At 54.1% G+C, this 14,991-nt stretch overlaps 2 protein-coding genes across 3 annotated transcripts in view; one reads left to right on the top strand and one right to left on the bottom strand.

The window, feature by feature from the left end:
• Positions 1-6,243, top strand: part of PDCD11 (programmed cell death 11) — a 47,607-nt gene extending 41,364 nt beyond the window's left edge. The window contains exons 28-36 of one of the 2 annotated variants that reach the window (XM_036264904.1): positions 79-201; positions 606-906; positions 1,110-1,226; positions 1,920-2,069; positions 2,276-2,523; positions 3,249-3,417; positions 3,754-3,907; positions 4,324-4,489; positions 5,431-6,243. In XM_036264904.1, the coding sequence (XP_036120797.1) occupies positions 79-201; positions 606-906; positions 1,110-1,226; positions 1,920-2,069; positions 2,276-2,523; positions 3,249-3,417; positions 3,754-3,907; positions 4,324-4,489; positions 5,431-5,602 (1,600 nt within the window). In that variant the 3' untranslated portion in view covers positions 5,603-6,243. Of the gene's footprint in view, positions 1-78; positions 202-605; positions 907-1,109; positions 1,227-1,919; positions 2,070-2,272; positions 2,524-3,248; positions 3,418-3,753; positions 3,908-4,323; positions 4,490-5,430 lie in introns of both variants that reach the window. The other variant, XM_036264903.1, reaches the window with a different exon arrangement.
• An 876-nt stretch (positions 6,244-7,119) lies between these two features.
• CALHM2 (calcium homeostasis modulator family member 2) lies at positions 7,120-10,029 on the bottom strand. Its single transcript, XM_036264905.1, has 2 exons — positions 9,475-10,029; positions 7,120-8,032 (listed from the first exon to the last, which is right to left on the bottom strand). The coding sequence occupies exons 1-2, from the start codon at positions 10,027-10,029 to the stop codon at positions 7,616-7,618; spliced, it is 972 nt and encodes a 323-aa protein (XP_036120798.1). The 3' UTR covers positions 7,120-7,615.
• Between the last annotated feature and the right edge of the window lie 4,962 nt (positions 10,030-14,991).

Here is a 14,991-nt window from a genome sequence, read left to right as displayed (position 1 = left end):
GAAAGTGGAAGCACTGGGCGTGGCTGGGACTCTGTTGTTGTATTTGTGACCACAGGACCCTCATCTCTCTTCTGTCAGCCTTGGCCCCTCGGTTGTGGGATTGGCCCAGTACCCACATGTCTCCCAGTTCAGCCCATCCGAGAAAGCCCTTTATGACAGATACCTCCCCGAAGGGAAGCTGCTCACAGCCAAGGTCCTAAGGTAGGTGCTCTTCCCTCCCTACTCCTTTCTCTGAGGCCTTGGGAGGAGCTTTAGAGTTAAGCTTGAACAGAGCGGCTTGGGTAGTGGTGAGTGCAGGTATTCTGGTGAATAAAGCCCCTTTGTTTGGAACTTTCTCTGTCAGCTCTTAAAAGCAGATGTGGAGACATTTCTCTGCACAGGCACCTGTTGTTGGGGACAAAGTAGGAGGACATCACAACTGCCCCTGTATTTTACTACTGAGCCCGGGAAATGTGCAAATAATTCCTGAGCAAACTGAATGGATTCCAAGGCGGGTGCGGCAGGTCGAGAACTTTGTGGGTGGATGAGGAGGAAGGGCGGGTGGCTTGCTGTGCTGCTGTACCTTCTGTTGTCTTCACTTCCCACCGCCCTCTCTCCTGTTGCAGTGTGAACCACCAGAAGAACCTGGCAGAACTGTCGTTCCTCCCCCGCGACACCGGGGAGCTGGACGTGTTTCCTGCCTCCCTAGGACTGCCACTTCTGAAGCAAGGGGAGAGGCAAATAGAGGCAGAGGAGAGAGACCACAAAGGAGAGGAGAAGGAGGATAAAAAGACCCAGAAAAGGAAAGCAAAGAGGAACCAGAAGGGGCAGGAGGAGGCGCAGCTGCCTAGCAAAAAGAAGAAAGAGCCCCAGAAACCACAGGCAGGGAAGCAGGGCAAGCGGCGCCTGGAGTCTGCAAGAGAGCAGGTGCGCCCCCAGGGAGGACGGCCGCCTGCCTGTGGAAGGGAGAGCCGTTCAGAAGCCAGCCGCCTTCTCTTAGCCTGAGAACGGTTTGAGTTGGGAGGCTGGGCGCTGACTAGGTAGTGCAGAGGGAGGACATGGCCCTGGGATGCCCAGGGGTGCTTCTGGGTAAGAAGGGTGGCCTGGCATTTTCCCACCTGTCATCTCAGGAAGGGGCAAACAAGAAGCAGAAGAAAGCTGCTCCGGCAGAGGAGGACGACAGTGGTGTTGAAGTGTATTATCGGGAAGGAGAAGAGGAGATCGAAGAGATGAGTGTGCTGCCCAAGGTGAGGGACAGCATTGAGTGGGGGCTGCTCTGGGGAGGGAGTCCTTGACTCCTGCCTAGGAGCCGGCCTCTTTTTGCCACCATCCTCTTTCTTGTTTCCTGTAAGATATGAAAAGATGGGGCTGCTGGTTTCTTCAGTTGGTCATCAGCTCCCTGAGGACAGGGACTCTGTCTTACCCATAGAGTGGGCTGCCTAAAATAAACTGTAATCAGATTAAATTATAATTTATTGACTAAAACTGAAATTAGTGGGGTGGGCAAGTAAAGAGGAGGCTTAGCGTTCCTGAGCCTGAGTCCTCCTTGAAAAGTCAGAACAAAGCTACTTCAACTAAGGACTGGGTATTGAAAGGCTTCCTGACTTGAGGTACCACGTCCCTGCCACCCTCAGAACATTTGTCATCTGTCCTAGCTTGACTGTTACTTTATACATGTGTAATTTTGTGTGTGTGTATATAGACACACATATAAATGCATACATGTATTGTAAAAATTTGTTACCCAAATTATTTGCGAAGAAGGTTTTTTGTCACTACTATAAATTTTCCGGGTGGACTGGGGCCTAGTCTGGCCCTGGGAGAAGGGGAAGTTTCTCTGGGCATGGTGGGAGTCCCTGCTTCTCCAGGTGGGACAGGGCTGGGGAAGAGGGAGCAGTCTGAGCCGAGTACTTTCCTCACACACCTCCATGCTGCTGCAGGAGAAGCAGACCAGGCCAGCAGACATGCCTCGGCTGCAGCTGTCTTCCCGCTTCGTTTGGGACGTGGGGCTGGAATCTCTGACGCCGGTCTTCCCACGTCGAGGAGAGAGCTCAGACAGCGAGGAGGACGAGAAGCCACAGCAAGCCATGGTGTCGTATTTTGTAGGGACCCGTTGGTGCCAGTCTCCTGTGTCTGTCCTAGCCTGTGGGTGTCTCTTTCAGTGGGGTGAGGCGGTCTCAGGCCAAGGAGTATTTATAGAGCTTATGGACTGCCCTGCCAACTTGTGGCTTCATTATAGACCTGCCCAGGGTCTGAGGAGCTGATTGCTCACCTTTTTTTTATCTTTTCATAGCAGAAGAAGAAAAGCAAAAAGGAAAGGGAGTTGGAGAAGCAGAAGGCAGAGAAAGAGCTGTCCCGCATTGAGGAGGCACTGATGGATCCTGGGCGGCAGCCAGAGTCAGCAGATGATTTTGACCGACTCGTGCTGAGCTCCCCCAACAGCTCCATCCTGTGGCTGCAATACATGGCCTTCCACCTGCAGGCCACGGAGATCGAGAAGGCCCGGGCAGTGGCCGAGAGGGCGCTCAAGACCATCTCCTTCAGGTCTGGGCATTGTCCCTCCTGCTTTAGAGAGGGGCCTTCTGACATGAAGGACGGTGTCTCCACAGGTTGCAGGGCTTGCCACCTGTGGGTCATTTTGTCCTTGGCAGGATGGCAGCAGTTGGGGTGGCCACCATCAGGGGCCCCCAGGAGTTCCCAGACTCTCACAGATGCGCCATCTGTGAAATAGATCTGCTCATTTATAATTTATAGTCCTCTTCACTGAAACAGCTAAGGGTAACATTTGTAAGAGTTCCTAACGTAAATAAGGCACTCAACTTGGGACTGAAGCAAAATAGGGAACACAACTTTCTACAAACCTGGGTGAAGACCCCTCAGGTAGCCATTTCCAGGCGGAAAGTAGAGTAAGTGTCCTGAAGGCTAATGAAGAAGAATGGTGATCCTTTACTTCATTCTTTTCATTTGGGGAGAGAATCAGACCAGAGATTCTGCTCCTTCCAGCTCAGATCTCAGGCTTCCTTCCTAGGAATGGAGGTAGAGCCTCTGTGTGGGAGCCCCAGACCCGGTAGTCAGGGGGTTGGGGTTCCTGCTGCTGTGTGAACTGCGGTGGGACAGGGCCTCTTGGTGCCTGCACTTGAGGGTGGGAACTGAGGACATGGATGGAGCCTGGGGAGGAGGATGGAGTTCTAGTCAATATTCCTGGAGAGGCGTGCAGGGCTCTTTGGGCTGAGATGATGGAGCTCATGTGCTGACTGCTCTCCCTCCAGAGAGGAACAGGAGAAGCTGAACGTGTGGGTGGCACTGCTGAACCTAGAAAACATGTACGGCTCTCAGGAGTCACTGACCAGGGTCTTCGAGCGGGCTGTGCAATACAATGATCCTCTCAAGGTCTTTCTCCAGCTAGCTGATATCTACGCCAAGTCAGAGAAGTTCCAGGTAGGAGTCTGGGCCCAGTGGCCTGCTGCTGGAGGGTCCCTAGCCGCTCAGAAACGTACTCCTGGGGGTCACAGAGGCAGCAGGGAAGTCTCGGAGAATCCCCATGTTCTCAGTCCAGTTCTAGTCTTTGGACCTCCATATGCCACAGGATTAGTAGGGAGGCTCCCCATCGTGCTAGGCCTCATCTCTGTGAGCTGCCCTCTCCCCTGTCTAGAATTGGGCCTGCACAGTGGTTGGAGTCTGCGAGCCCGAGTCTGCCTTCTCACAAGCGAAGCTGTCTTACTGTTTCCCCCTCTATCGCATCACTTTCCTCAGCTTGCCTTGTCTTTGCCACAGGAAGCTAGTGAGCTCTACACCCGGATGCTGAAGCGCTTCCGGCAGGAGAAGGCTGTCTGGATCAAATATGGCGCCTTTCTTCTGCGGAGGGGCCAGGCTGGGGCCAGTCACCGCGCCATGCAGCGGGCCCTCGAGTGCCTGCCTAAAAAAGAGCGTGAGTGCCTTGTCCCGCCGTCGGCCTGGTTCCTGAGCACATTAGGCTCTCTCCCGTCCGGGCCTGGGGGTTGCGGGGCCCCTCATCTGAGGGTGGTGGTAGGAAGCCTTGGGGTTACATAGCTGTCTCTCTGCTGATTATATGCTCATGGACATAATACATGTTGCATTTCGAGTGCTAAACGCTGAAGAGAGGCACAGAAAGCAGTTAGCACTAATTCTCTTGTCCCTGCACACAGAGAGTAGCGTGTCTGCAGTGGGAGTCGTAGCTCTGTGCCCGTTTGTGTATTTGGCCCTAATCTACTCCACTGCCCTTGTGTCGTCGCCTGTGTCTTGGGGCACGAGCAGGGAGTCAGTCACACTGTTGTGGTGAGGGCTCTGTCTGCTCTGTGTGTCTCAGCTGTCCTCTCCCTGCAGACGTGGATGTGATCTCCAAGTTTGCCCAGCTTGAGTTCCAGCTGGGGGATGTGGAGCGGGCCAAGGCCATTTTTGAGAACACCCTGAGCACCTACCCAAAGCGCACAGATGTCTGGTCCGTCTACATCGACATGACCATCAAGCATGGCAGCCAGAAGGAAGTCCGGTGAGAGGGGAGGACAGACCAGGGCTGAATTCCCTGTGGGGTGTTGGGGACATTGACTTTTAGCAACCACAGCGGCTCCCAGCATCCCCAGTTATCTTACTCTGTCTGGAAAAACAGCTTTGACATGACACATCAGGTCCTATGGCGTTCACTTTTATTTATTTATTTTTTAAATCCTCACCTGAGGATATTTTTCCTTTTATTTTCAGATAGAGCAGGAGGAAGAGAGAGAGAGAGAGAAACATTGATGTGAGAGAAACACATCGATTGGTTGCCACCTGCACAACCCAAGCTGGGGCCGGGGACAAACAGCAACCGAGGTACATGCCCTTGGCTGGAATCAAACCTGAGACTCCTTGGTCCACGGGCCGACGCTCTAACGCTGAGCTAAACCGGCCAGGGCTTGGCATTCACTTTTCCAACTTCTTTTTCTGTCTGGAACCTTGGGTGAGAGATAGGTTGGCTGCTGTCCTGAGGTTCAGGAGATTTGGGTTTCTCTCATGATTAACACTGTGCCTGACTCTCATGGAGAATATTCACAGGCATAATCTCATTGGTGTCCGCTAGCATCCCCACAGGCAGGGGGATCAGAGATGGGTAGACTGAGGTCCAGAAAGAACTAGTGCCTCACCTGAGCCCAGCAGCGAGTTTTAAGCCAGCTTTTCTCACAGATGTGTGCCTCGTGCGTGTCCCCTCCCAGTAGCTTTGTCCTGAGTCACTGTGACTTCAGGCCAGTAGTCCTTCAATATCTGTGTCTGTCTGCTCACCTGGAAAGTAAGGGTGGTATTCTGTCTTCCCCAATGGACAAGATGGGAGTGTGTAATGATAGTAAAAATAAAGCTGGAAGAGAGCCTGCTCCAGAGCCTGGGAGCAAGTGGTGGACGCAGCCAGGTGTGTGGCGAGGGACCAAGAGGCTAACGCTGCCCTGCTCTTCCTCACAGGGACATCTTCGAGCGGGTCATTCACCTGAGTCTGGCCCCCAAGCGAATGAAATTCTTCTTCAAGCGCTACCTGGACTATGAGAAGCAGCATGGCACCGAGAAGGACGTGCAGGCAGTGAAGGCGAAGGCCCTGGACTACGTGGAGGCTAAGAGCTCCGTGTTGGAGGAGTAGCTGCAGGCTGGCTCTGGACGCCCATCAGCAGGGAGCCGGTGGGACCAAACCTCAGGCACCCTGCAGCTGGACACTGTTGCCTGAGGGCTCTATTTAATTGCTGCTTTTTTGTAGCACCCTTGGGGTAATCCTGTTAGGATAAAGAGGCATTTGAAATTTCTTGTAAATTCCTATTTTGTTCTTATAAATTCCTATTTTGTTTCAAGTACCAATTTCATCTTTTTTCTTTTCTGAGACTGCTCAGTTCTTGCAGGTTCAAGAAAAGTTGAGGGTTTCCCCTTCATGGGTGTTCCCAGGGAGCTGGAGTGGAAGGGCTGACTGTGGTCAGGGGCCCACTTTGACCCTGGCAGGCTCGGTCCAGCCAGAGGGGTTAGCAGGGTCCAGGGAGCAGCCCCTTCCTTTAGCTCCAGCGGTCTCTAGGCATTCCGTTAGCCTTAGCTCAGCACAGCTCAGTCTTGTACCCTTTTGTGGAGGCTGTGAGTTGGGACAGAAGGACAAAGGCCCAGAAAGGAAAATTGGGAAATCAGGGCACCTGAGTGGTGATCTCTCCTCTCAGCCCACCAGGGCCAGATAACCCAGCCTCTCCAAATTGGTGCCTCGTGTGTGAAGTGGGCTTAAAAAGTCCTACCTCGCAGGGTTTGTGGATGAAATGAGAGCATGTATATTGTATGCTGGCAGGTAGGAGGCTCAGTGAGGATCTAGACTGGCATGCTGCGTGGCTTTGGGGAGAACCTTGCAGTTTCTCTGTGTCCCCTTCTAGCTCCTCTAGGGGGAGAGAGGTTGCTGGGTGGAGGGCATTGATTGACTTGATGGTTATTCCTTGAGTCCTGAGAGAGAGGTGCTGGGCCCGCACCTCCCTTGTGAAAGTCCCAGAAAGACAGTCTGTGTCGTTTGATAAGTGGTGATCTTATATGTTTCAGAGTTCTTGGAAGCCAGCACAGACCCTGCTGTTGTTGAAGCCACTTCTTTTTTGGCTGGGTCTTGAGAGAATTCATAATTTTCTTTGGCAGAGTTTTAAATGTCCTGAGAACTAGACAGCTTTTCCATGGGCAGTAACTGAGTCATGTGCCAGGAAGCAGGAGGGCATCAAAGGTTTTAGAGGCTGTGGAGGCTGTCAGGCAAGGGCGGGCATGGGAGGGAGGAGAAGCAGGGGTGGGCTTGATTCTTGGTTATTAGGCCTGGGTTATGAGAGCTAATCTTCCCTACTGAGTGTAGATCTTCTGACTCAAGAACTTTAAGCTGAGCTTCCCACGGAGAGAGGCCAGGCCATCTCTGCGCCCCCAGATCAGACCAGATAACTGAATCCAGTTGCTATGAGATCAGCTCCAGAGCTTTCCCGGGTGTGGGCGCCCCTGCTGTCCCTGCTGCCCTGCTCTCCTCTGTCCGTCGTCGTCCTTCGCAGGGTCTCTGTCCCCCTCCCCTCGCGGATGGGATTTAGGCCTGTTCCCAGGCTGCTGTGGCATGGCTCATCCAATCTGCAGACACCAAGACAGTCCTTTATACTAAGAAAGCTTTATAAAAATTGTAAATATATAAAATAAAGCCATTCGCTTTATTGAAGGGCAGCTTCCCAGCTGAGCACTGCTGAGCTGGGTGTCCATACGCAGTTAGACACAAATTAACCGCACAGTGTCCTATACAGTGAGCCTGCTGGTGAGTTTCACTGTCGCCTAGCTCTGCTGGCCAGAGCCTCTCAGCCTCAGAGTCCCACCCACGTAGGTCATCCACATAGTTAATTAAGGACCAGTTCTGAGTAAGGGTCTTTCCTCCAAGCCGTTGACCAAGTGGCTGGTGGTGACAGGAGGGAATTTCTTCAGGTCGGAGAGCCTTCCTGTCAGAGCTGACCACCTTGTGTACTAGCTGTCTCCTCTGTACCCAGATTACTTTGTTCCTTTCTCTTGGTCTATTTTCCCCAAAAGCTATGGTTAAAACAATATCTGAGGCTGATGTGAGCAGGCAGTGGAGTTCAGTGTTGGACCAAGGATTGTCACTTGCAGTGTGGGAACAGGATCCTCAGGAGGTAAGCAGGGCCATCTCCATGTTGTCCGGGGCTGTGCCGTTGCCCGGCAGACCCTGGGCCCACTTGTGCAGGCGGCTGTAGAGTGGGAGGCCCTGGTTCTCGCGGTACAAATAGACGCCGGTGATGGCATTCCACTGCGGCCGCGGCTGTGTGCCTTGCACGGAGAACTTGGCCACCAGCTCCTCGTCTTCCTTGTTGAGTGCCACGAAGCCGAAGAAGCGGCGCACGTTGTGGGCGGCCAGCACCCTCGAGTGCACCTCGGCGGTGCGCTGGAAGAGCTGCTCCTCGTTGTTGCGGTACTGGGCCCAGTAGGCCTCCTGGCGGTAGCTGAGTGGCGAGCAGTAATGCTTGAGGCACTTGGTCAGGAACACCAGGATGGCCACCACAGCCATGAGCAGCCACCCAAAGAGCTGGCCAGAGAAGGGGCAGGGTTGAGGAGGGGCAAGTTGCTGCCTGAGCCCTCACCCACCCAGGATGAAATAGGGGTTGGCTGGGCTGAACCTGGGCCTCAGAACCCCCTGAGAACTGGCTCTCACTTCCTCCCTGAATGAAGACCCTGCTTCTGTAAGGGAAGCAGACCTCTGGCTATAGTTTCACCGCTTTTACCTCACTCTCTCGAATTCAGTTTCTCTGTTCTTAGGCTTTGTCTCCCACTTTTTCTGCTGCCATTTCTTTAGCTCCAAGGTCCCCTCTTCACATCATTTCAACCCATCAAAATCCAGCCCACACTGCCAGGCTAAGCCCACATGCCACCTCCAGGAAGCAGTCTTGCCTTCCCTAAGCCCCCCATGGCCTGGTTCTTCCTGCATCATCACTGTGCCTTGTTTTGAAATCACCCATGTGCTTGCCTCAAACACTCGCTTGGGTGTGAGCCTACTGAGGGCTAGAGCAGTTGAAGTCACCTTTGTTTCCCCATTCATTCCAGAGACCTGTGGGCTTTCGATCATAAATTTTATTTCTGTTTCATCCTCCATCTGCTTTGGTGTTGTCTCCAACCCTGCTTCTCTATTTGTATCTCTTACATACCTGAGAGGAGACCTTTTATTTTATTTATTTTTAAATTGGTTTTTTAGAGAGAGAGAGAAACATCAATCAGCTGAATCCTGCACACCCCCTCTGGGGATCAAGTCCGAAACCTGGGCACTGCCCTGACCGGGAATCAAACCGGGACCTCTCAGTCCATGGGGCTTAATCCACTGAGCCACAGCAGTGGGCGAGAGACCTTTTAAAAAATTTTATGCTCTTCCCTGTGTGTTCCTCACCCCCTGCTTCTCCAAGTTAATGGTTCCAGCTCAGCTTTTCTGTTTCTGCCCAGGTCTCTGCCCTTCTCTCCCCTGACCAACCTTCACTCCTTCAGAACTAAGCCAAGGCTGAGGCTAGAATCAGGGCAGCAGCTTCCTGGCTCAAAGGACTCCTCTTACGTCAGCAGTGCCTGAGGCTGATTCATTGCTGGCTGGGCCCTGCCTGGGATAGGAACATTATCATCCCTGGGGCCAGCCACACCCCACTATCAATTCATGGCCCATAGCAAATGTTTCATAGGCTTTCAGGCTTTGTGCTCCATCTGCCTGGAGTAAGGGGCTTAATCTGTGACTGGGATCAAGGCTCAGTCTGAGTCAGAACATTAACATTTAAAACTTATTTGGGACTGGAATTGACCCTTGTCCCACCAAGCACTAACCCATGGGTTACCCAGCTCTCATACCTGATGTTGATCATCTAAAGAGTGTTTTCCTGGAGAACTTGGCCCCTGGGGACCAACTCTAGCTTCAACACAGAACCATCCCGACACCTCCCCACCAGCTACCTCCTAAGGAAGGAAGAGGAGGAGCTTACCTTTGCACATCCTTACCTGGGACTCATACTTTAGTCTGCGGCTGACCTCCTCCCGGAAGCCTGACAGGTTGGCAGGGCCCTCCCCACAAGGGAACCTGGCCAGGATTTCTGTGACATGGGCTCGCGGGAAGGCTTCTTCCCCGGCCGTGAGCGAGGAGGGGTCCACGAACTCACTGAGAGCACAGACATAGGCCTCACCGCGCAGCAGGGAGATGACAGACCAGGTGACGGGGGCCACGGCCGCACGACCCACGATGGAACTCAGAAGGAGGAAGTTGGGGGCAGCCGAGCAGTTCTTGGTCCTCCGGTACTGACACTCAGTTACCAGGTTCCAGGTATGGTTGTTGAGGATGACGCCAATGAGGAAGAGTGCGAGGGCGGGCACACCAATGGCTGTCAGCCCGTACAGGTAGTTCCTGGCTGGCGAGCAAGGGCAGTGGAAAGCTACCACAGAGAACAGCTCCTGGCTGCCCACCGTACCCAGTGCCACCAGCCCATTGAAAATCATCACATCCTTGCTCTTGAAGAAGAGCGATAGAAAGCGGAAGTTCTCGACGATGAGAGCTGCCATGGTGAGGTCAGCCGGAGGACTGACTGCAGGGGTGGGGACCGGAGGTGACGGGGATTGATGGTGCCTGGCGAGACGAGGAAGGCGTGCGGGCAGGTGGGCGCCTGAAGGCAGGGCACAGTCTTGTTACGTCATCATCTAGAATAATAGCCGGCCTGGTGCTCCCTGCGGAAGAGCTGATAACTGATAAATGTTCACCTCTGAACACGGGGATAGAGGGGGTCTTCTGTGGTCAGGCTGGTGAGAAAGGAAGGAGACGCGGAGCTCCAGGACCTGGAGGGAATGATAATAGCCACATTTCACTGAGCCCCTACTATATGTTGGGTGCTTTACAGCCCTCACTGCCCAGCATCGTGACCCGCGTTGAGCTGTCACGTCCCTTGTGTGCACACAGAAGGGTGAGGGTTTAGCAAGGCCACATAAGTGGCTGAGATTTGAGCTCGAGTCCATCTGCCTCCGACACTTAGATTCGTGTTGCTACTGCGAGGTTTTCTCGAGGTAGGGGTTAGGCATGGCCCTGTGGCGTTGGGGAATGTGGGGTGTTGACTGGCTTTCCCTTTGGGATTCCAGGCAGTGCTGAGGGACCTAGGACTGTGTGGAGGGTGGGTTCTCAAGGCTTCTAGCCCCAGGGGTAAAAAAGCTAGACTGGCTGTCCTGGTGGATAAGGGACTTAGACTTGACCCTGTGGTGTGGGGTGGGGTAGAAGAAGGTAGTGAATCTGGTTCAGCATTCCTGGAGTTTATAAGAACCTTTTCATTTTGGAGACCTCAGGCTTTGGACTGGTTTAGAAAATCCTGACTCAGCACACTTCATGACTGTTCTCTGGGCCTCAGTGTCCTCATCTGTGAAAAGAGCATACATCATTCTGGTCCTTGCTCTCTTCTTAGGGATGCTGGGGGGGAGAGGAAGGGAACAGAACACACAGTGCCTGATGACTGTCCTCTGTGTGACATAGGACACTTTATCCCTCATCCCTCTCACCCTATTGGGCCTTCGGGGTGGCTCCCAGAGGTGAGGCAGAGTGGGATGACTTTTCTTCCTGCAGAGATCAGGCAACTAACTAAGGCCTAAAGAGAATAAAGTACCTTGCTTGGGGCCATTCAGATGTGGAGGTGCTCAGGCAGGACTTTGACCACAACCTCAGAAGGCCTGGGAAATGGACCAGGATGAGTCAAGCTGAGCCCTCCGTTGCTCTGTGTCCATCCCTGGTGAACCTCCCCGTCCTCACGCATTACCCTGTCCCTGTCCAGCAGCTTCCCAGCGGCCTTGTTCCACCCGGGTCCCTGGACTCAGACCACAGAGCCTGCCAGCCACAGGAAGGCTGATGAAGGCTAAGGCTCAGCCGTGCCCCCCGGCTGGCTCTGCCTTGGTCTGGGCTGCAGCAGCACTGGCAGCCTGCCAGGAAGCGGTCTCGGCCTCAGCTCCAGACTTGTTCTGCCTCAGCTCCCTTCCCAGGCTCCACCCACACAAACCAGAGGCAGGCCAGGGTGTGGCCCCATGTGTCCTTCTCCCCATCTCTGGGATGAAAAACAAAAGTCCTTAGGCCAGAAGAAGCCAGGGAGTAGGGGCTGGGGTGGGCAGCTAACCAAGGTGACTTGTCCATATTTCCTGCTATGCCTCTACACCATCACCCCTCCCAGTCTCTGCCCAGGCTGGCAGACGGGCCAGGGCAGAGCTGGCTGACCACGTGCGGTACCAGGAGATGGAGGCAGAAGGGGGATCCGACTCTCCCCAATTCACAGCCCAGGGCTCCAGTCTAACTCCCCGGAAAAAGAAGATTGTAATATTGCTGGGGGTGAACGGGTTAAAAGCACCCCCTTCTTTCTCTTCCCCTCTTGGCTTCAAGGTTCCTAATGAACTCGGGGCGGGGGGGTGGGCGGGGGAGCTCTGGGTTTATAAACTGCACAAAGTGGGATATATGCTTCCTGAACCCTGGGCAGAGGAGGGACCAGGCCAGCTTCTGAGACTGCTGACCTTGCCCCTGGGCTGGGGGTGGGACCTCCAACAACAGTAAGGATAGGAGACAGGTGGCTGGGGGAGGGGCAGGCCTGGCCCCTGCCTAGAGTGGGGGGCCTCAGCTAGGGGTCTCTCTCCAGGACGCTCCCTCTTGGGCAGCCTCAGATGGGCTCTGCCATGCTCCCCTGTCACCTGGTACACCCTAGGGAGGGGCCCTTCCTTACCTGGGGCCAGCAGCAGGCACCAGTGGCTTTGGCCTCCTTAGGACTCGGCTCCCCCAGTGGCCACTCAGACATGGGAGCCTGGGGCCTGCAGGGGTGGGGCAGCTGCTCCGCAGAAGTGCCCTCTGTTGACTGTGTCCTCCAAGGGCTCACTCCGCTGCTTTTCTTCTGGACAGGAGCAGGGCCTGGGGCTGGTGGTGTCCTCCGGAAAGTTTAACTCCAGAAAAAGGGGGGAAACAGCAGGATAGAACTTGCACGCCAGCGAGTGGAAAACATCCCCCGCGCCAGGCAGGGGGGGCGGGCAGCAGAGGGCGGTGCAAGAGGAGAGGAAGTTGGGGCTCCTGCTCAGCAGCTCTCAGCCTGGCCTGCGCCTGGCGGCCTGCCTTTCAGAGCAGAGCTGCTTGGAGCCCATCTGACGGTGGGACGGGTTTGGGGGCCAGGCAGGGGGCCTTCAGGAGAGTTGGCCTGAGCCTGCCCTCCTGGCCTATTTCAAGAACAGCCCCCATGCTTGATGTTCCACAACCCCCACCCCCAACCCCCCTCTGGCTAGACAGAAGCTGCTGGAACAAAACCTTGGCAGGGTTAGGGGAGAGATGCCATCAGACTGAAGCTGACCCATAGCAGCATATGCAAGGCTAGGCCCCCTCCCCCCCCACTCCTCCCCATCCCTCTTCTTGTCCTGCTCATTCAGCAACTGCCTGGACAAATGCTTGCCCAGCTGGGATCTTCTATCCAGATTTCAGCTAACTCCTCAGGTGCTGCTTCAAATCTCAGAGGACTGATGAGTGAACTTGAGTCTAGGGATTCTCTGAGGCCTGTGGGCAGAGCTCTGACTGGTGGGTGGAAATTACAAGGAGACAGGTTTTTCAAGGAAGCCCTCTATAATGATCAGAGCTGCCCAGACTGTGCCAAAATGTGGTCATGAGCCCCTCATCTGTGGAGTGTGCAAGCTAAGGCTGAAAAGTCATGGGTCAGGAATTCCGAAGAGGACAGTCATGTCCAAGGACAGGCTGGGTGACTCCTAGGATGGAGGGAAAGACCCCCAGACCCCTGTCAGCTCTGTATTGCTTGCGGTTCTATAGCAGAACTGCTGAGTGACGGGCTGTCCTCTGAGCTGGACTTGTCCATGTGCAGGAGTGAAGGGAAAGGGACCAGTGTTTATTTTTAGGATGCTACCATATGCCAAGCACCATTTCAGATTCTTCCTCAAAAGTTATCTCCCTTTATCCTCACCGTAATCCTGGAAGGCGGATCTTTTGATATCCATGTCCCAGATAGACACACTGAGACTCAGAGGGATTCGGTGACTTACTAAGTCCTACAGCTCTAGTATTTGAACCCATGTCTGCCTGGCCCAAAGCTTTGCTCTTCACATTTTTACTTCTCGATACCTCCTGAGTGGATTTTCCCATTGGAAGCCCACTACCAGCAACACACACCTGATCTGGACTCATCTGAACCCTCCTCCTCATTCAACTAGATGAAGCCCCACATCCTGGAGGAGCCTCCAGCCCAGCTTGGCCTACAGGGATGGCCTTCCTTCCAAATAAGTAAAGGAGGGAGGCTGGCTTTCAGATGGAGTAGAGGGAAGGTGCATAAGGAAGAGTGGAAATCGTTAAAGCGGTGTTGTAGGGATCGAGCAAGACGAAGTTCTAGATGAGTGGGAATTGTATCTCAAAGACAGGTGAGGGGGAAGAAGCCCATCTTCTTGGTTCTGTTTCCTCCTCCTCAACAGAGATGGCTCCAGTCCTGGTGTCCCCTCCTCTTGTGTCCAGGGAGACGAGGAGGTTAAGTCCGCAGGTTCAGAAATCAACAAACATGTCAGCCACACATACCGAGTGCCTGCCCTGTGCTGTGTCCTTTACACACTTTCCTCATTTAATGCTCACAACAACCCCATGCGGTAGGTGCTCTCATCTCCATGGTACAGATGAGAAACTGAGGCACAGACATGAGCAACTGGCCCAAGGAACACAATTTGTAAGTGGTAGAGCCAGCACCTAACCCAGCTCTGTCTCTGGAGTCTTGAGCTGCTTCCACTGTAGACAGCTCCCCTTCCAGCCCTCCATCTTCACCCCCCACCCCCAGGGCAGAGCCTCTGAGCACTTTAGAACCCCCACCCCAGGAGATGGGGTCTTTGAGAAAGTGGGAAGGCTTTAGCTTCTGTTTCTAACGCTCAAGGCCTGCGGATGGTCTGATTTAGTCCTGGGTGTGAGGGAGGTGTCGGGTAGTCAGCGAGAGAACCTCTACCATGAGAGATACTTTGGTGTAAACATGGGTCCCCTCCAAAATTCATACGTTGAATCCTAACGCCCAAAGGTGGTGATACTAGGAGGTGGGGACTTTGTGGAGCCTCAAGAATGGGATTGGTGCACCTTATAAAAGAGGCTCCAGAGACCCCTAGCCCCTCCTGCCACGCGAGCAGCGTGAGGAGGCACTGGCTATGAACCACGAAGAGCCTTCACCAGGACGTGGCCGGGCCAGCACCACGGTCTTGGACTTCCAGCCTCCAGAACCGAGGAAGAAATTTCCTTCGTGTACAACCTACCCAGTCTGTGATGGTTTGTTACAGCAGTCCAAACGGACCAAGACAGGAGGCCTTTTGTGCTTGGTGCTAAATAAATGTGCAGTCTGCCCAGCCGGTGTGGCTTGCCAAGAGGTCACCGGTTTGATTCCCCGTCAGAGCACATGTCTGGGTTGCAGGCTCGATCCCCAGTGGGGGTTGTGCAGGAGGCAGCCAATCGATGTTTCTCTCTCTCCCTCTCCCTCTAAAAATCAATGGAAAAAC

This window comes from Molossus molossus, unplaced genomic scaffold, assembly GCF_014108415.1.
Source record: "Molossus molossus isolate mMolMol1 unplaced genomic scaffold, mMolMol1.p scaffold_m16_p_17, whole genome shotgun sequence".
NCBI classification, from domain to species: Eukaryota; Metazoa; Chordata; class Mammalia; order Chiroptera; family Molossidae; genus Molossus; species Molossus molossus.
Note: the sequence above shows the minus strand (reverse complement) of the source record. Positions and strands in the feature narration are given on the sequence as shown.